This window comes from Daphnia pulicaria, chromosome 11 (assembly GCF_021234035.1).
Source record: "Daphnia pulicaria isolate SC F1-1A chromosome 11, SC_F0-13Bv2, whole genome shotgun sequence".
In the NCBI taxonomy this organism is placed as follows: Eukaryota; Metazoa; Arthropoda; class Branchiopoda; order Diplostraca; family Daphniidae; genus Daphnia; species Daphnia pulicaria.
In genome coordinates this window covers 1,019,619-1,037,621 of record NC_060923.1, presented here as the reverse complement: position 1 = coordinate 1,037,621, position 18,003 = coordinate 1,019,619, and the positions used below count along the sequence as shown (strand labels likewise).

The following is an 18,003-nucleotide window of genomic DNA, read 5'->3' as shown; positions in this document are numbered from 1 at the left end:
TACTGTTTACAAACGAAAACGACGTTGTTCACCTTCCTAAATTAATGAACTTTCTATTTTTTAATGATACCTGATGTTAGGTTATTACTAAAATCGGTCGTATGCAGAAATACTATTGTCACTGATCGAGAACTGTTCCGTTAGTTTCAGCTTCATTCAGGATCATCAACGCTTCAATGAGAAGGTTTCGAAGTGGAGGGTTTTCAATCGAGGTTTGAGACATGTTCGGATGGTCGTTGTTTGTTTCCGATGTTTTCCTTGAAGGATTCAAAGACAGATAGGTACTGCGGATTGATGCGTCATCATCATACCAACGAGAAGGAAAATCATTCTTTGTTTCTGATGTTTTTCTTGAAGGATTTGCAGACAGATAGACACTGGGAAGGGACACGTTATCATCAGCATTTGCGGATCCAGTCTGGGCGTTACCAAATGATAGCCAAGGATAGGAGCCATCGTTTTGAGTGTAGGTATCAATTATATCTTTAGCGGAAACGGGAGATTGCTCAGATTGACGACGTCCTCCTAATTCCCATCTAGGAATGGATTCAGTTACATCGGGGTTGTAATTCACAACTGATTGTTGTTGTTGCAGGACCAATCCGCTTCCGGATTGGAAAGCCGTTACAAAATCGGTAAGAGAAGAACGCTTACGTTCAGGGTTAGTCAATGCTTTTCCCATGGAATCCGTGAAGTGATGGGCAAAATCGAATACCGTCTGAAGGGAAAGAAAAATTAATTGAAATCTTATTTGCTGCAAGTCTAACTATAAAAATATAGACCTACTTTGGATTTGAGAGCAATAAATTCGTTTGATGAATTTTGTCCAGAATGACTAAGTTGCAACGTATTGTTGGAAAATGAACGTACAACTCGCCGCACTTCTTTCGCTTGCACAGCGAGTGCATGGCTCGTTTTCTCCCACTTTTCCCTAACATTTTTAGACTAAAAAAAAACAATCAATTCAAGCATTCGTAACATTACTTCTGTTCTTAAAATAATTTTTTTCTTTTCTTACCTTTAGAGCCTTAGTGATGAAATTGATGACAATCGCCCAATACGCAATGCCCAGCGTAACCCAGATAATCCAGGAAATTCGGTACAGCCACAACAGCTTGCCATTCGTTTGCTGAGCTAATAAAAATCAAATGAATACTCAATGAGTTGCATCCATTCTTGAAATTCTCAAACAAATGTTTGTGCCTCACCCGCAACAATGTCTCCAAATCCGACCGATGTGAGTGTCAAAAAGGAAAAATATGTTGCATCCAAGTAAGACCAGCCCTGTAGGAATCGTTATATAACAATGAATCAATTCATCAATGCATACTCAATTTTCTATTGGCACCTCTATAAAAACGAATATTGCGGACGGAAAGAAGATGAAGACAGCCAATCCCGGAATAAGAAAGAAGATGGCTGCGATAAAGATGCTTTGCCGCTTATCGTCATTTTTCTTTTTATTCTGTCGGCGTTCGTACAAGTACAAAAACATGTTGCTGAAGTAGTCGCTAGTCGAAGCGAGGAACACTACGCATATCGGGATCCCGACGAATCCGTAAAATATGCAAAATATTTTCCCCCAATCGCTTTTTGGACTGAACGAATTCAACAATTAAATTATGTTGAACGCGTCCATTTCTTCCAACGTGATTAATACCTAAAATTTCCGTAGCCTAAAAAAAATTATAAAAATTGGAATGGTCAACACATTTTTAGCAAAAAGTATCAAGAACAAAAGAAAAAATAAATCGTCGTTTGTATGCGTATAGGTTGGGTGTGCAATTGTGCATACTAATTTAGATGCCAAATATATTTAGAAAGACTGTACAAGATCCGACTCGTTCACGGCCAGATTGTTCAGTTTTTTTTTCTATTAAGTGGGTTCCGCTTAGAAAAACCGGTAAGAATCAGCCCTCAAATAATATTTGAATAATTATGCAATACGTTTTGCCTTAATGGCACATTGCGCGCGTGCTCTGAGTAGACTAATAGGCAGATTTTATGAGAAAACCGGTCAGATTCAGTAGGCTAAAATATTACTTTGGCGACGAAAACAAAGGCCGAACAAAGGTCGAAAGAAAGAACGAGATTTTAACGCAACATTAGGATTACTAAAAAGATTTGTCGCTTAAAGATTCGCAGCCGTCTATGTGATTTGTTTACATAAAAATCTAATTTAAGTCACGTACTGATTATTTTTATTACTTTTTCACTAGACGGCGAAGTTCTCTTTTGATTATTAATCATTTTCCGCTTTAGATAAAGACCTGATCTTACAGGTTGTTACTAGAAGAAATTATAGAAATACTTTGGGGTAGAAACATGAGCAATGAATCCAAGAATCAAAAGAGTAAAATTAAATTTTCGATTACCGATAGTGGTGAGAATGTTCATGCACAGAAAGAGAGCGCTTGAAAACTCCCAGGCGACATCTCCAGTATCGTTCACATCAGTGACATTTTCCAACTTCACAGTCAGGTTGTTGCAAGATTCTCTGACCACCCCGAACCATATTTCAAAATGGTCGTTTTCATAATTCGCGCCGCCTCTACTGACTGATGCGGAATATTCAACTGATAATCATAATTTAAAAATCTTTTAATTAAAAATAAGCACCCCCAAGAGCTTTGAAGACAAATAATTTGTGCGTACCTGAATTCATCAGATGCTGACAGAAACTGATGTTTATTGTCATCGCTGAAATATCAGTATTAAAAAAAGTATAGGCTAGAATAATAATTTGTAATTTCTTCTTTTAGTATTTTACGCTTTGAAGGATAGGACAAAATCCCAACCAATCAAAACACATAAAACATTATGGTTAGCTTCTAAAGAAATTATAATTACGTACATCATTGACTATGTTAATAAAAGAAACCAGGAAAGCGTATAATTAAAAATGAGCTAGGCTATAATAGGTTAATTGGAAATTTTGGAAGTATAATAATTAAACAAGAAAACATTTCGCCCGTTTGTTTTTACGTTTTTCCACTGGTGGGAGGTGGTACATTGGATTTTCGATGTAGTAATAAACCAGTCCTCCTGCTACTAAGTAGAACCAAAATCCAACATGAATAGTTAGCGAGCTTTTCCATCCCATCTTGGAAATTCAGCTGATGCTCCGTCGGATGAACTTCAATTGCTGTTTGCAGATAAATTACAAATAACTGTCAGTGAGAGGCATCAGTTTGGCTATACCGTGAAGACACAGTTACTCCATGCAGGTAAGCCACGTAGGCTTCAGAGAAGTGTCGGTGGTTGACTGAAAATATCAGCAGCTTTGCGTTTCATAGAAAAGTGGCTTTCATCACAAACGACATATCCCGAATGCCAACCAGATTAGTTGGAAGTGTCCTAGTCGCATATCAATACGTGTCCGGACTGAATATTTTCGTTTCTTATTTTCGATGGATAAAAGTTGAGTGTTATTCATTAGGAAAACCTTGTATCCCGAAAATAGAGCAAATAGTTTAAAGAAATAGCTAGAAATCTCTCAACCAAGATTATTTATATTTGTTTCAAATTATTATTGCGGAATGTGCCATTTTATATATTATAAACTTGTTGGACGACTTTCTTGATTTATTCTTACATCCCGTCAACATCAATCAACGTAGCGTGTCCAGTTTCTGCCCGGATTACACCGCTCCAGTGTTGTTCAGATTTTTCGAATTGAAGCGGCTTCAGCAACTTTAAAGTAAATGTTATAATCATGTCCGCTAGATGGCATCTGTTTTATCGTGACCTATTCGATTTCATCATTCCTGATATTCTTCATGATTCCATGACTTTTCGTAATTAAAGCTATAATGCTATTATTACTTTAGTTAAAGATAAATGAGAGTTGGTGTGCTGGTATATCAATTCTTATCCAGAATTGTTCCGTTAGTTTCAGCTTCATTCAGGATCAGTAACGCTTCAATGAGAAGTCCCCGAAGAAGAGGATTTAAAGAAAAATAGAAAATGGGGATGGACACATTATCATCGTTATTTCTTGAATCTGTAACCCTAATGGTAGGCGGGGCGTTAAAGGAAGATGGCCAAGAAGACCACCCATCATTTTGTGTTGAGGTTTCAACCTCATCGTGTTCAGCGGGGGGCTGAACGGCATCGGATTGTTGGTGCGGATCTAATCCGGAAGCGGATTCGAAGGCCGTTCCGAAATAGGCAGGAGAATAAATCTTACGTTTCGGCAAACTGCTGGGGGTAGTTGGATTCATTTCTGATTGTGACGGTATGAGATTGATAAGAGAAAGGCTCCTACGTCCACCTAAAACGGGGGTTGACGGACATATAACCAGATCTTGTTGGTGTTGGTCTAGTCCGTGGCCAGAAGCGGATCTGAAAGCTTTGGCCATATCGGCCAGAGAAAGACTCTTCCGTTCAGCTAAAACGGGGGAATGTTGATCCATAAATTGTTGGTGGTGTAGTTGTTTGTCTGATTCGCTTCCAGGAAAGGATTTCAGGACCGCCGCATTATCGGTAGCAAAGGAAAGTTGCTTACGTTTAGTTAAATCAGGGGTAGGTGGATCCGCAACTGATTGTCGTTGTTTTAGCTCTGATCCCGTTTTAGCAGCGGGAGCGGTTTCGAAAGCCGAGACGATATCGGCAAGACACTTAATACGTTCAGGTTCAGTCAATGATTTCCCCAAGGAATCCGTGAAATGTAAAGCGAAGTCAAATGCAGACTGAAGGGGGACAAAAAGAACGATTACATTTCTTGCAGGTAATAACTCAGCACTAATGATTATTTATAGGTTCCAATAGACGTACTTTGGTTTTGAGAGCAGTGAACAGACTGTCGTTTTGTCCAACAGATTTCAGTGTACTGCTCGAAAGTGTGCGAGTAAGACGGATAACTACTCGCCGTATTTCTTGCGCTTGTGCCGAGAGTGCCTTGCTCGTTTTTGTCCATTTTTCCCTTAATTTTTTTGACTGATTAACAAATAAAATTTCATGAGTCTATAAGTAATATAGTAATATCTCAGCTATCGTTTTTTTTTAAGTAATCTTATTACCTTTAAAGCCTTGGTGATGAAATTAATGACAATCGCCCAATACGCAATGCCCAGCGTAACCCAGATAATCCAAGAAATTCGGTACAGCCACAACAGCTTGCCATTCGTTTGCTGAGCTAATAAAAATCAAATGAATACTCAATGAGTTGCATCCATTCTTGAAATTCTCAAAACAAATGTTTGTGCCTCACCTGCAATAATGTCTCCAAATCCCACAGTTGTGAGTGTTATAAAGCAAAAATATGTTGCATCCAAGTAAGACCAGCCCTTTGATGGAAACGACGGTAATCAATTTAACACGGTACATATTTTCTTATGGCTAAAAAAAAATACTTCAATGACAACGAATAATGCGGCTGGAAAGAAGATGAAGACAGCCAATCCGGGAATAAGAAAGATGATGGCTGCTATAAAAATACTGCGTTGCTTATTGTCGTTTTTCTGCTTTTTCTGTCGGCGTTCGTACAAGTACAAAAACATGTTGCTGAAATAGTCGCTAGTCGAAGCGAGGACTACTCCGCATATCGGGATTCCGACAAAGCCGTAAAAGATGCAAAATATTTTCCCCCAATTGCTTTTTGGACTGAATTAATGGTTTTTAATATGATTTTTTTTGAATTTAAGAATAATTCTTTGAAAGTGTGATGAATACCTGTAAGCTCCGTAACCTAAAAATTGAAAATTTTGAATTGTCAGCAAATTAAGAAATACATTTTGATAAAAAAGCGCAATATAAAACATGCACACATACACATTTATAGACGAAGAATATGAGCTACACTAGGAAAGACTGTCCAAAAGCCGATTTGAACCCCTTTCTGCACCCATGTCAATAGATTGCTTAAACAGCAGTTATTCTAGGCGGAACCTACTAGAAACGGTGAGCTTCAAATAAATTTTGAAATATTATTCAATACTTATAAGCTTGCGCGCGGGTGTGAGTAGGATAAGAGTCGGATTATTGAGAAAGGAAATAACGCAGTCAGATTCAGTATATTTTTACATTAATTCAACGAAGGCCAAAATTCAACAGGAAAACGTATAATATAGATTCTGTTAGACAACTTCGGATTATTAAGAAGCAATGTCGATTAAAGATTCGCAACTATTGACATGCGGCTTTTACAAAGAAATCACATTTAGTTCACATGCAGTAGCCAACATTGTTTACAGCTATAGTATGTCCTTTATCTGCTTTAGTTATAATGTTATAGGTTGTTGTGATGGAGGAAAATAACCGCACCCAATTAGACTAACGCAACAAGCTGCGCTATTAAATAAATACTTAACGTGTAGGCCTATAGCCTTTCTGTTATAGGCTATATACACATGAATTCGACAATTATATCGTTAGAGAATAATTAATCAACTGTAGGGTTAATTACCGATAGTGGTGAGAATGGTCATGCACAGAAACAGGGCACTTGAAAACTCCCAGGGAGGGTCATCTCCAGTTCCGTTTATATCGGTGGCATTTTCCAACTTAATAGTTAGGTTGTTGCAAGATTCTCTAACCACCTCGAACCATTTTTCGAAACAGTTGTTTTCAGCATTCACGTCGCCTGCACTGAGTGTTACGGAATATTCAACTGAAATTAAATGATAAATTAAATCGTCAAAATTTTTAAGGACCATTGGCATTGGGCATCTCTGAAAAAGACTAATAAGCGTTAACCTAAATTCATCAAATCCTGGCAGAAAGTGGCGTTGATTGTCACCGCTGTAAATGTTAAAGAAAATGAGTTTTAGCCTTAAAGAAATTTTCGCGCATTAAAATTGGATGAATGTGAAATGCGAAATGCGAATAAATATACACAAATTGTACATAATACAGAAAACATCTTTGAAGAATCTTTAATTCATCATTAGGCTGTATTTAATATGAAACCAGGAATGTACGGTAAAAAATTCGAATTATACAGTAAAACATTTCGCGCGTTTGCTTTACGTTTTTCCACCGGTGGAAGATGGTACATGGGATTTTCGATGTAATAGTAAATCAATCCTCCTCCCACTAAGTAGAGCCAAAATCCTAAATGAATGGCTATAGAACTTTTCCATCCCATCTTTGTTAACAAATCAGCAGCTGCCTTCGGTTGGACGAAATTCACTTGCTTTTTGCAGGTAAACTACGGCAATAAGGAAAACTGCCAGGGGAGAGGCATCCAGCTTTGTGGTGTGCAGACGCAGTTACAATTGCAGGTAAGCCACGTATACGTATACTTCAGAGAAGAGTCGGTGGTCAACTGAATTATTTTAGAAAGATAAGCTTTGCTTTTTTCATGGCTATCTAATACGTAGCTTAATGAAAGAAAGAAAAGCGGTGTGCGGTCACAAACCCAGGCAGCACACGATATCATTTTCATAGTGTTTTGATATTCGTCCCAAGTCATATGACCTGTCAGAATTTCAGACTTCGCATTGACATGATAGTAGTGGATAATTGTTATTACCGATATATGGAAAAATATGGTATGGCGGGAAAAATAATTGTAGGTATGTGTGATAATAGTAGGCTATCTGCGCATGCAGTTTGCTGGTATGGAGTGAGAGAATGCAATTTTCACGGTGTTTCCAATGAGTTTTCGTCAAAAGACGCACTCTGCAGAACCAATATTAAAAGCTAGACATTTTTTAATCAACGAATTTCATTGGAACTTGAAGCACATTGTGTAGATATCATTAATTGATGGGCTATCTGGGAAACGACAAATCACGATCATTGCGACATCTATGGATATTGGATCGTCACTCTTTAGATATTATGTAATACATTTTCCTCGAATTTCAAGTTTAGATGATGTAATTTCAAATTATATGGCTCTTCCCTCCACCACTCAAGTCTTAGGCTACTTGGATGCAACATTTCCTTTGCGACAGTCACGCCGATTGCGATTGGATTTAGAATTTCATTTTTTAATTTATTTATTTGTATTTTTTTTTTCTGCACAAAAGTATTCTTATTACGCTATTTATCTCCTATAGGTCTATATTAATTTCTTAGTAAGCAGGTAGATCTGGCTGGAGAAGTAAAACCGTAATTTTTTCTTTCACGCCAGACATTTTATTAGATAGGACAAGAAAAATTACCGCATCGCCAAACATCCGATTTAAATGTGACCTCTTATTGCTTCGCGCACTATCATCATCAGAGGAGAAAATATTTTTTAAATTTCATTTTAATGGAAGCTCCAGCTTTCCGCTAGATGGCTACTACTTTCTACGTCCGTATGATATTAATTTCAAATTCAATTATTATGTATTACCAATTCAATGCATTGCCATTAGAATTAGATGTGATAACACGTTATTTTCCTTAATACGACAGTCACACCAATTTAATTTTGAAATATTGTTTTATTTTAGCAGCACAATTAGGCTATATTCCATGAAAACAGAGATGGTTGAATGTTGAACTCGAAAACCCTTGAGCATCTAATCTTTTATATTTGTTGTTCTTTCAAACCGGATTTTTATTTTTGTTGGGTAGCTACTCCAGCATCGCTCCGGTTTAGATTTGAAACTCGTTTGACGACCGGCTAAATTTATTTTTACATTAGCCTACGTTAACAAAAAAGTTACAAAAAAACGTATATAGCCTGTACAGTTTCTGCGCAGCTTTAACAACAGCTTCCAGTGTTGTGTGGGATTCATCGCAGGCCATGTTGAACGTATTGCAGTACTGTCTCGGTACAGCCTTCTGTATTGTAGGATTGATCCTTGCCATCATTACAGGATGGTGGGTATACATTCGTATTTCCCCTTTCCATCGAGCCGTCAATAAAATTCCAGGCCCCAGATCTTACCTTCCCATATTTGGAAATCTGTTTGAGTTTTCTGGAGGACTGGATGGTAAGACAACTAACTTGACACTTTATGATATTCTCTCTATTATTTATTATAAGGACAATTTATAAGACGTGTTATAAAAAGTGGCTTATCTAATAATGTTTTGTGAAATGTGTTGATTCGCGGTTACAGATGTACTTCGTATATTTCATGAGAAATGGCCCCGGAAATATGGCGACATTTATCGAGTTTTTCTTGGTCCAAACTGCCACATTTTTACTTCGTCCCCTGAACTGCTGGAGGTACAAATAATCAACACTTAGCGCTTTGCCTTTAAATTAACCAATCGCGATTGTACAGGAAATTTTAACTAGTCAGAAAATCATTGAAAAAGGTAAACCATACAAACAGTTAATTCCTTGGTTAGGCCAAGGACTTCTTGTCAGTTCCGGTAAGCAAACCGTAGAAACGGATGGATAGTTTGATACTATCTGCGTTGTTGTTTTATCCGACATAGTAAATTTAAAATTGTATTTATGTATTATTAGGGGAACTGTGGAGATCACGACGTAAATTATTAACGCCGGCATTTCATTTTTCAATTTTGAACAACTTTGTCAAAGTTTTCAACGAGCAAAGCCTCGTCCTCTGTGGGATTTTCGAGGAAATCTGCCAATCCTCCACAGATGGAAAGGGAGAGATAGACGTTGACCCATATATTTCAAGATGTTCATTGGACATGATATGCGGTGACAAAAATATTTCAGTTCTAATCAGGTCGTAACCAGAAGAATAATTGTTGATTTTTGATTCGTCAAATATTCCTAAAAATATATAGAAGCTGCGATGGGGACGAAAATAAACGCACAAACAGAAATTTCTGATTACGTAACGGCAGTTTACAGGTAAATAACTGAAATCTCTAATTAAATGCGAAACTGACGTATGAAACATTTTCATTATTATTATTATTATTTTTTAAATCTGTATAATATACCAACATTTTCAGAATGGGACAACTAATGGTCGAACAGTTTCTACAGCCGTGGTTAAGAAATCCCACAATATTCTCACTTTCTCCCCTGGGACGAGAACACAATCGACTGTTGAAAACTCTTCATGGCTTTACTAAAGAAGTAGGCTACTAGTATTAATCATTAGATATATCCTCTAGTTCATTTGAGAAAAGTTGGTTTTATTTTTAAGGTGATCCACAGAAGAAGGGAAATCTTAAATTCAAGAAAGCACTTGCTGGAAACTAACCCGACAGAATTTGAAACCAGTATAGACGATACAGCGTGTTCAAAACAATAAACCTATGACCAAACACAAATTGTATCTAACAGGAAACCAGCTAGCACTGCTCGATTTACTGATTACAGCTTCCGATGACGGCCAAGTTCTCTCCAATCAGGACATTCAAGACGAAATTGACACTTTCATGTTTGAGGTACTATTTTCCAGTAAAAATAATTATTGGTTGAAGCGCGGACAAAAGTTTCTGATGTTTAAGGGTCACGACACGTCGGCCTCAATGATGGGATGGTTTCTCTACTTAATGGCAGCGAACCCCGAATGCCAGGTAAATTATTTATTATATTATATAATATACCTGCAATCAAAAATCAAATATTTCTTCGGTATTTATGGGGAATTTCACATGATACCATGTACCACAATTGCACTTTATAACAGGAAAAAGCGTACAACGAATTACTAGATGTCTTTGGGAAGTCGGAAAGGGAATGCACTCAAGAGGATATTCCCAATTTGAAGTATCTTGAATGTTGCATCAAGGAAACATTGCGGATGTACCCCAGTATAGCTGGATTTGAAAGACACGTCCAAGAAGATATTCGAATCGGTGACGTTTACGTTCTCCAATCCGCATCACTTGCTAATGTTAAAGTATAATCTTTTTGGCATTTCTATAGGGAATTATTTGATACCTGCCGGTTGTTCGGTGGGATGTCTAGCTTCAACTACGCATCACAATTCCAAATTTTTCCCAGACCCTTTAGTTTTCAAGCCAGAGCGTTTCTTACTTGACCAGGCCGCTGGCCGACATCCGTACGCTTACATACCATTTAGTGCTGGACCTCGCAACTGTATCGGTATTTTTATTTTTAAATTATACGTATTATTATAATGATTTTGCCAAATGCTGCCTTTGAATTACTTTCGTGTTTGTATAGGTCAAAGATTTGCAATGTTGGAAGGCAAGATCGTGTTATCGAATCTTCTCCGGCGATTTAAATTCGAGCAATCACCCAACGCAACGGCTCCGATTCCTTCATTCCAGATAACCCTGAAATCGTTAACCGGAATTCATTTAAGTGTCTCTTGTCGTTGAAGCCATTTTTCATGAAAAGTAGTAAGAGCATGGAGTATTAGACAGATGAATCTCATTTCCAGAAACATCTAATTCTCCAAGCATAGTACAGGCTCTCAGACTCTCTGGTGTAATATAAGTGTACCAAGTAGACAGATAAATGTATTGCTGATCGAATTTTATTACGGTTTCAATGATTTTCTGAAGTTACATGCCTGCTTAAACTATTTAAACGAATAAAGATCCAGTGTGGTAGCTTCGTACTTTAAAATTTAATTTTGGAAGGGATTAAGAATGAAGTTTTAAATAATCTACTATTCTCATTTAATTTATTTTGTTTAAGATTAAACCTTTCTACCTTCATATCCAATTCTTTTCCGATTTTCGAATTTAGGCGGCTTCAACTTTAAGCAAATGTTATAATAATGTCCGCTAGATGACGTTGTTTTATCGTGACCTATCCGATTTCGTCATATTCTCGAAAACACTCATAACATTGAAACGTCGTGTCATTGTCGTGCATCCTCTATTCTGGTAACTGGTAAAATACGAAATCGAAGAATGTCTCTCAATACTGCTCACGCAAATAACGGTGTGCTGATTTATGCTGGAGAATGGTGAGTTGTAGAGGCATCAAATAACTAACGAGAAAATCGAATTCGTATTTACGTATGACAACTTATATATTTCAGTATTCTGCTGTATTGCGACAACGTCGTAATGGAGTTCAGCGGGCAAGATAGACCAGAGTTTAAGGGTGATAAAGCAGGAAGGCTCTACTTGACCACTCACAGGATGATCTTTAACAGTTCGACAACAAAAGATCCTCTCCAAAGCTTCAGCTTTCCGTTTTGCACCATGAAAGATGCAAGTTCATTTTTCCCATTAGCACTTGAATAATCAAATAGTCATGACAACTTGATATTAGGTTGAACTGGAACAACCCATGTTTGGAGCAAACTACATCAAAGGAAAAGTTCGTGCCCAGCCAAATGGTGGATGGGTTGGAGAAGTCAAGTTCAAGCTTCACTTCAAACATGGTGGAGCCATTGAATATGGCCAAGCTATGTTGCAAGCTGCAAGTATAAGTATGTTCCATTTTCTCCAGTTCTCTGTGATGTTGAAATGTTTTTAACCATGAGGTTTTGTATTTCAGCCAAACGTAATCATCAATATTCTGATGAGCCACCTGCCTATCAGCCTCCATCTGGACCATGGCATAACGCTCCACCACCAGCTTATTCTACTCCTAATGGTGGTTATTATGGATGGGTGCCTCCACCCACAAATGCATTTCCCAATGCTCCTCCAGGTTGGTTTATATCTATTCCTTATTAGCACTCAAATTGAAATTCATAGTTTAAAATTGATTTATAGCAAATTCAGTTTTCATGACTGACATGCCTCCTCCATACCCTGGAATTTATCCTGCAAATGCTAATAATGGATACGCACCATCTTCAAATGGTTAAAAAAAAACTCTTAAGAAATTGTTTTTGTTTGTTTCAAATCAAATAAAATTTTGTTATAGATGCCAAGGCTGCCGAAGCTGCTGCAAGCGGAACTGCCTACTACGATCCCAATACGCATTATGCTTACGTTCCTCCAGCATATGTAAGATTTCATTTAAAAGGTTCCTTCACTGACATGAAAACTAAACATTTTATTTGTTTTTCTAGTCCAACGATGCCCCGCCCAGCTATGAGGAGAGCAAGGACAAGAAATTCAAATAAAGAGCATCCAAATTGGCAACATTCACGGTCGGCAAATTTTTCTCTATTCCCTAATATACTTCACATCTATTTAAGAAAATTATAGTTGTGTGTATTTGATGTCGATCTGATATATCACGCTATAGCATTCCTTATTCCCGTTTCACCGAGAATTTATATCTACTAGTTGATTTTTTTTGCGTTTAATCTCTAGTCGTTTCCCGACCGTTCATCTTGTAGTTTTTTTTTTTTTTTTTCCTGAATATTATGATCGTCCCACTCGATTTTAGATCGTTTCCGGCTCTTGTATTCTGTGAAAGAAAACTTTTTTCCATCCTGGAATAGAGTATGTATCGCGCTTCAACTCGTCTGATTTGTCTCTTGGTTTTGGAAAACAAACTTATAGCGATTTTATAGCACGACAAACGATGAAATAGTGGTAGATTTGATGAGAGGATAAGAAGTATGTTGGCACGACATAATTTATATTGTTAAAACATTTTTTTTTTGTTCGATCAGAGGACGAAGTGGCCGCAAAACGAGCTCAAAGGCCGAGTATGTCACAGAAAGACTCGTACTTGAGCTTCTCGTAAGGTGAAATTTCGAAGCAACCGTAAAGCTTGTTCACTTTGTAGCAATCCGTCCGGCTCAATCCGTCGCGCTGGCCAATCTTGGCATCACGACGCTTCGGCACCAACGTTGGCTTGTCTCTTCCCGCACTTAATTTTGAACATGGAACATAAAATCTCTTCACTTTATATTCCACTTTAATATATTCATTTGGAAAGGCTAGTTACCTGAAGAAATGGGTCCCGTAGTGCATAATGGACGTGTAGTCGTACTCGAAATCGTAGGTCGTGTTAAGCAAACTCTGCTTGGCAAAATTATGCAAAAAGGCTGCATAGGAATAAAAATAGATCGTTAAAAAATTCGAGAAATTTCGGTTCAACATTTGCTCACGTTTAACGACATTGTCTTGATTCAAAGTGACGTAGTCATCTCGGTCTGCTCGTGATTGCTCGTGAAAAATACCCAAGGCGTGAAGGATTTCGTGAATAGCTTTTCCCGGCCCTCCCAGACACTTGGGACCTGTTATGTTTGATAACGTTTTTAGAACTTGTTAGTTGCTGGGTCCGGATTAGAGGTAAACCCGTTTTTTTTTCTTTTGTGTCGGTGTGGCCATACCTTGACTATCTGGAGGCTGAAGCGACAGGACCTGCTGCCCACCCGTACGACCGATGAACGACCAGCAACTGTATAGACAGAAGCCAACCAGAATTTGAATGAGTACAACTATTTCCCTCAGCTCGGTGGCATAGGTTTTCTTGTTCTTTTCATGAACTAAAAGTGGAATTGTTCTTATCGTGAGAAGCGGTCGTTACCCGGCTGGTTCCTCGACAGGCCAAATAAGCAAGTAGTCCTCCACCTCGCCGTCGTATGGGACGAAATCGATGCAGGTCATCAATCCAAGGGTGTACAAGGCTGTTTGTATGGTTTCTCGGTCGACCGGGTCTATGGGGGGGAAAAAAAGGTTTGTGTGTTAAGACATTTAAAAGGAATTTTTTTTCTTCTGGATTCTCATCTAACTTGAGAATCCTCTGGACGAGACCAACTATGCGCTTTTCTTTTTCTAATCGCAACTGAAAAATCTCTCGAGCTCTTACTGTATTTGTGGCTTATGTGATAAGGCACTGTTGCATTCTTCCATCGTCGTTCGGGAAAGACATCAAACTTGAGTCCTAAACGCCAAGTGTAGTACGTCTAAAATGTGCGCAGCCATTAAAAAACAAAAATTTCAAAAAGAAAAATATTTTTTTTTTTTTTAAATATCGCTTGAATTTGTTTTCGTACATTGTAAGAAAAAAAAAATAATGTTATATAATCACATCGGGCGACAATCCGGCGATATCTCCCTCCCACATCCCGGGGCTAACCTCCGGGTCTGCTTGTTTCAAACTGAGCTGTACGTTGCGATCGTAGTCGACGACTTGTTTTTTTTTTTTTGCGCATCGAAATGGATGGTGAAATATTCGTCATTAACATACAATTATAGCTTATTATAATTATATACTAAGTATATGACTTACTCGACTTTTGCAGAAAGGAAAGGGAAGAGGTCTGCGGGAATGGCACCGGCTTTGGCAGAGGGCCGGCCAGTGAGCACGCAACCAGCATAACAATCAGCATCAAAATCGAGTCTCTGCAGCACTGCCAAAAGAGAAAAAAGAGAGGAGCGTTAGTTTGATGCAACCGATTAGATCTCTTTTTCCTTTAGGTTATATCAAGGTCGTTCGTCAAAACTTCATGTTGTAAAAATGACAAGAGAGTCGATAACCATTTTTATTGTAGACTTGTTCATTTGTTTTTTTTTTTTTGTTTGTGCTAGGCTTGTTTGACATTTGAAATTTTGACTTTTTTTTCAAGTCGTGAAAATTTGAGACGATTTCAAATTAAAGATAGGGGGGGGGGAAACAGGACCCTTGAAATTAGCATTGCCCCACCCACGGAGCCGCTAGCGTGAGCTGATCTAACCAGTAGTGTAGTGTGTGTTTGTTGCAAACCCGTCAAGGCCAAGGTCTCGATTTTGTACAGGTGCAATCTGCTTCTTCTTCTTCTTTTCAGACGAGGACTAGTGTGTATTATAGACCAATTTTAACTTGGCCAGTGCATCGTTAAAATGAGGCGGATCTGTGTCTTGTTGGCTCCTTGAGAATGGCGTTGATTTGGTTGGGACTGGGCACGTTGAGTTATGTCGGCACTTAATATCTAGCCATAGTCGACACCAACAAGGTCAATAGCCAGTTCGCCAAGGAGAGAAAAGACAAGAAAGGCAATATGCAAATAAAGGCTACCGTACTACAGGGCTCCCTTTTTTATTATTTTTTCTCGAAAATAATTTCCCTTTACAGATGTCTATGTGTGAGGCAATTCAGATTCGGTTATGAGTCACGTGCCATTGCATATTCAATTGCGTCGTTATTTTCTCTCTATTTCATTTGAAATAGTAGCGGGTGGTCCGAACGATATCAGGCGGCGTGGTGAGCAAAGTGAAGATGGATGAGAGTGATAACTGGATGGGGTTGCTAAAAGGACTTACCGTCATGTTTTTGTCTTTTCTTCGCGGAGACTAGAAGAGAAGCCAACACGTCATCACCTTCCCCCAACTCTATCGCGAATAAAAAAATAAAAAAGCTGCTAGGTAGCTTCCAATTTGGAAATTCCCTGCGTACTAGATTTGACTTTAGACTCCCAATTTCCCTGGATCCAACGGGAAGAAAAATTCAATTCAAAGGTCCTCTTGGTTCGATTGAGCGGCTGAGCTGCACAACACACACGAGTGTGTGTTCAAAGGCCAAAATCGAGCAACGCGGAGGACGGTTGGCCAGCGACTGAAGTCTCACATCCCACAGGCAGACGGTCAAGTTCTTTTTTAACATCTTCTTTTTTTTTTCGTTAAAATAGAAGGAAGAAAAAAATAAAATAAAAGGCCCGGAGAAAAAGAGTGTGTGTATATAGAGAGAGAGAGTCTGATGGCGAGGATGGGCGTGGACTACCTGAATCAAACCGTTGTGTTGTGGCTATAGAACGCGGGTGTAGAAACCAAAGTTAGCGGATTTCCCCCCTTTCCTTTCGCAATTCTACAGAGAATTGAAACGCAAAAACCCATTATAATAATGATGATTTAGGTATTCGATTCAAGACATCTTTCTTTCGTCCGTCTACACACACATTAATCTCTGTTAACGATTTTTTGTTTAGTAAAAGAAGGAAAAACATTCAAAGTGATGTACGACGTCGGCCGTTAATGGGCGTAGGGTTTTTGTTTGGTTTTATCATGGGGCTATATCCAACTTGGCGATAGTACTTTTTTTTTCAAAGCGAGGGCTGGAGATTAAATAATTCTCGTACGCATCCTATATCTTTCCTAGGTGGAGTTTCGTAGCCGTCACTGGCGGATCAGCAGGAGGCAGCAGCTATAGGGGGGGAAAGTCTTTTAACATGTTCATCGGATGCCGTCACCTCTCTGTTCAAGTCATTAGCGGCAAGCGATACCTATCTGTGTGTGTGTTTGTCCTTGACAATGGTTTCGAAAAGAAAAAGAAATTTTATTTTTGACCGGACGCAATGACAGGTTCTTGTGGTTAATCCTCTGCTCTTATCAGAATGTCACGTCAAGTAGAAAACGAGCCGATTGGATCAATCAGTTTCATCATCCCATTTCTCAAGGGTATATATCATGCTTGCATGAATTACTTTTATGTGGGGGGAAAAAAACAGCGCGTGATTACGATTGCTGCATAATATCGACTCAACAGAGTATTGTTTTTCGTTCTATAGGTGTGTATAATGCAGCATTATAATAAGGGCGTGTTGGTTAATATTCGTGCATTTACACTCAGTCAATGTTTCATAGTCGACGATTGACATGATACTGCCCATGGGCTCCTTGCAAGGCTTGCAAGTTTACATAGACGGTCATGCCGCTAGGGTTTATCTTAAATGTAGTCAAATGGGCCCGGTTTCATTTCCAAGATGATTGCAGCTTTTATCATTTTTACTTTATTTTTTCTCTGGAGGAGGAGGAGGTTGCTCCTTATTTTTGTTATCCCGTTTGTTTTTGTTTCATTTTTTGACATTTGTTTTTCATTTTTTTTTTTTTTTTTACCAGGAACGACCGACGAGGTCACTGAGGTCCATGACCCGCTAACTGTACACCCCGATAGTTTCTCTCTCTCTCACTGCACAATCTCTGAAAGGTTAAGTTTTTTGTTTTAACGATATTATCGGATTGGATCAGCTCCAGCCAAAATAACATCTGTGATGTTGCGCATTAGTCCATCAAGGAAACCCGAGAGGCCGAGGGGGAGAGGTGTTTCTCTTTTTTCAAAATGGGATTGTCATGCTCGGATGCCTTTTACGTAAGATTTTCCACAAGTCGACCGTGCATAATAATTTGTTGGTTTTTTTCGCAGTCTCGGAAAAAAAGGTCTCGTTTTCCCATTCGCGTGCGCATCCTCGTTATTTTATTTTTTTTTTCTGGGGTCAATTCGTAAACAAACCATTCATCGTTATTTTTCAATGTGCGTGAAGGTAAGCGTCATTTTTCATTCTTTCATGACCGTGCATGCTGGGCTTTTCCAGGGGACCG

At 38.5% G+C, this 18,003-nt stretch overlaps 5 protein-coding genes across 6 annotated transcripts; 2 read left to right on the top strand and 3 right to left on the bottom strand.

The window, feature by feature from the left end:
* Window positions 1-91: 91 nt before the first annotated feature.
* LOC124315079 (potassium channel subfamily K member 2-like) lies at window positions 92-3,252 on the bottom strand. The gene is made up of 9 exons (XM_046780441.1): window positions 2,986-3,252; window positions 2,656-2,700; window positions 2,376-2,576; window positions 1,661-1,676; window positions 1,349-1,598; window positions 1,209-1,284; window positions 1,019-1,134; window positions 787-945; window positions 92-718 (listed from the first exon to the last, which is right to left on the bottom strand). Exons 1-9 carry the CDS (start codon window positions 3,101-3,103, stop codon window positions 119-121), a joined length of 1,581 nt encoding a protein of 526 aa, XP_046636397.1. The 5' UTR covers window positions 3,104-3,252; the 3' UTR covers window positions 92-118.
* A 287-nt stretch (window positions 3,253-3,539) lies between these two features.
* Window positions 3,540-7,734, bottom strand: LOC124315078 (open rectifier potassium channel protein 1-like). Its single transcript, XM_046780440.1, has 9 exons — window positions 6,970-7,734; window positions 6,697-6,741; window positions 6,407-6,610; window positions 5,674-5,689; window positions 5,355-5,604; window positions 5,213-5,288; window positions 5,022-5,137; window positions 4,777-4,938; window positions 3,540-4,691 (listed from the first exon to the last, which is right to left on the bottom strand). Exons 1-9 carry the CDS (start codon window positions 7,085-7,087, stop codon window positions 3,864-3,866), a joined length of 1,815 nt encoding a protein of 604 aa, XP_046636396.1. The 5' UTR covers window positions 7,088-7,734; the 3' UTR covers window positions 3,540-3,863.
* A 138-nt stretch (window positions 7,735-7,872) lies between these two features.
* LOC124315080 (cytochrome P450 4C1-like) lies at window positions 7,873-11,360 on the top strand. The gene is made up of 12 exons (XM_046780442.1): window positions 7,873-8,873; window positions 9,003-9,112; window positions 9,171-9,261; window positions 9,359-9,559; window positions 9,649-9,715; window positions 9,820-9,946; window positions 10,017-10,092; window positions 10,157-10,260; window positions 10,324-10,392; window positions 10,506-10,674; window positions 10,745-10,924; window positions 11,006-11,360. Exons 1-12 carry the CDS (start codon window positions 8,684-8,686, stop codon window positions 11,161-11,163), a joined length of 1,542 nt encoding a protein of 513 aa, XP_046636398.1. The 5' UTR covers window positions 7,873-8,683; the 3' UTR covers window positions 11,164-11,360.
* Window positions 11,361-11,599: 239 nt separating this feature from the next.
* Window positions 11,600-13,218, top strand: LOC124315083 (WW domain-binding protein 2-like). Its single transcript, XM_046780449.1, has 7 exons — window positions 11,600-11,759; window positions 11,835-12,009; window positions 12,071-12,230; window positions 12,299-12,454; window positions 12,520-12,609; window positions 12,674-12,756; window positions 12,822-13,218. Exons 1-7 carry the CDS (start codon window positions 11,704-11,706, stop codon window positions 12,873-12,875), a joined length of 774 nt encoding a protein of 257 aa, XP_046636405.1. The 5' UTR covers window positions 11,600-11,703; the 3' UTR covers window positions 12,876-13,218.
* On the bottom strand, window positions 13,055-16,232 carry LOC124315082 (hatching enzyme 1.2-like). Of its 2 annotated transcripts, XM_046780448.1 has the most exons (10): window positions 16,085-16,232; window positions 15,952-16,020; window positions 14,942-15,062; window positions 14,741-14,841; window positions 14,519-14,615; window positions 14,237-14,366; window positions 14,040-14,107; window positions 13,815-13,943; window positions 13,652-13,751; window positions 13,055-13,573 (listed from the first exon to the last, which is right to left on the bottom strand). In XM_046780448.1, exons 2-10 carry the CDS (start codon window positions 15,955-15,957, stop codon window positions 13,399-13,401), a joined length of 927 nt encoding a protein of 308 aa, XP_046636404.1. In that variant the 5' UTR covers window positions 15,958-16,020; window positions 16,085-16,232; the 3' UTR covers window positions 13,055-13,398. The 2 variants fall into 2 exon arrangements, with proteins under 2 accessions (XP_046636404.1, XP_046636403.1); XM_046780447.1 differs by having other exon boundaries at window positions 15,952-16,232.
* Window positions 16,233-18,003: the final 1,771 nt, after the last annotated feature.

What these genes read in the sequence shown, in the direction of transcription:
- LOC124315079 (XM_046780441.1), bottom strand. Translation starts at nt 3,103, where the DNA reads ATGGGATGGAAAAGCTCGCTAACTATTCATGTTGGATTTTGGTTCTAC. An exon ending in CCTCCCACCAGTGGAAAAAC is followed by an intron (nt 2,701 to 2,985) that starts GTAAAAACAAAC and finishes CTGATATTTCAG; the next exon opens with CGATGACAATAAACATCAGT. An exon ending in TTATTGCTCTCAAATCCAAA is followed by an intron (nt 719 to 786) that starts GTAGGTCTATAT and finishes CTTTCCCTTCAG; the next exon opens with ACGGTATTCGATTTTGCCCA.
- LOC124315078 (XM_046780440.1), bottom strand. Translation starts at nt 7,087, where the DNA reads ATGGGATGGAAAAGTTCTATAGCCATTCATTTAGGATTTTGGCTCTAC. An exon ending in CCAGGATTTGATGAATTTAG is followed by an intron (nt 6,611 to 6,696) that starts GTTAACGCTTAT and finishes ATTTAATTTCAG; the next exon opens with TTGAATATTCCGTAACACTC. An exon ending in CATTATTCGTTGTCATTGAA is followed by an intron (nt 5,289 to 5,354) that starts GTATTTTTTTTT and finishes TTTCCATCAAAG; the next exon opens with GGCTGGTCTTACTTGGATGC.
- LOC124315080 (XM_046780442.1), top strand. Translation starts at nt 8,684, where the DNA reads ATGTTGAACGTATTGCAGTACTGTCTCGGTACAGCCTTCTGTATTGTA. An exon ending in AGGACTTCTTGTCAGTTCCG is followed by an intron (nt 9,262 to 9,358) that starts GTAAGCAAACCG and finishes ATGTATTATTAG; the next exon opens with GGGAACTGTGGAGATCACGA. An exon ending in CCAAGAAGATATTCGAATCG is followed by an intron (nt 10,675 to 10,744) that starts GTGACGTTTACG and finishes GCATTTCTATAG; the next exon opens with GGAATTATTTGATACCTGCC.
- LOC124315083 (XM_046780449.1), top strand. Translation starts at nt 11,704, where the DNA reads ATGTCTCTCAATACTGCTCACGCAAATAACGGTGTGCTGATTTATGCT. An exon ending in CGTTTTGCACCATGAAAGAT is followed by an intron (nt 12,010 to 12,070) that starts GCAAGTTCATTT and finishes ACTTGATATTAG; the next exon opens with GTTGAACTGGAACAACCCAT. An exon ending in CTTACGTTCCTCCAGCATAT is followed by an intron (nt 12,757 to 12,821) that starts GTAAGATTTCAT and finishes TTGTTTTTCTAG; the next exon opens with TCCAACGATGCCCCGCCCAG.
- LOC124315082 (XM_046780447.1), bottom strand. An exon ending in TCGCCGGATTGTCGCCCGAT is followed by an intron (nt 14,616 to 14,740) that starts GTGATTATATAA and finishes CGCACATTTTAG; the next exon opens with ACGTACTACACTTGGCGTTT. An exon ending in TCAAGACAATGTCGTTAAAC is followed by an intron (nt 13,752 to 13,814) that starts GTGAGCAAATGT and finishes ATTCCTATGCAG; the next exon opens with CCTTTTTGCATAATTTTGCC.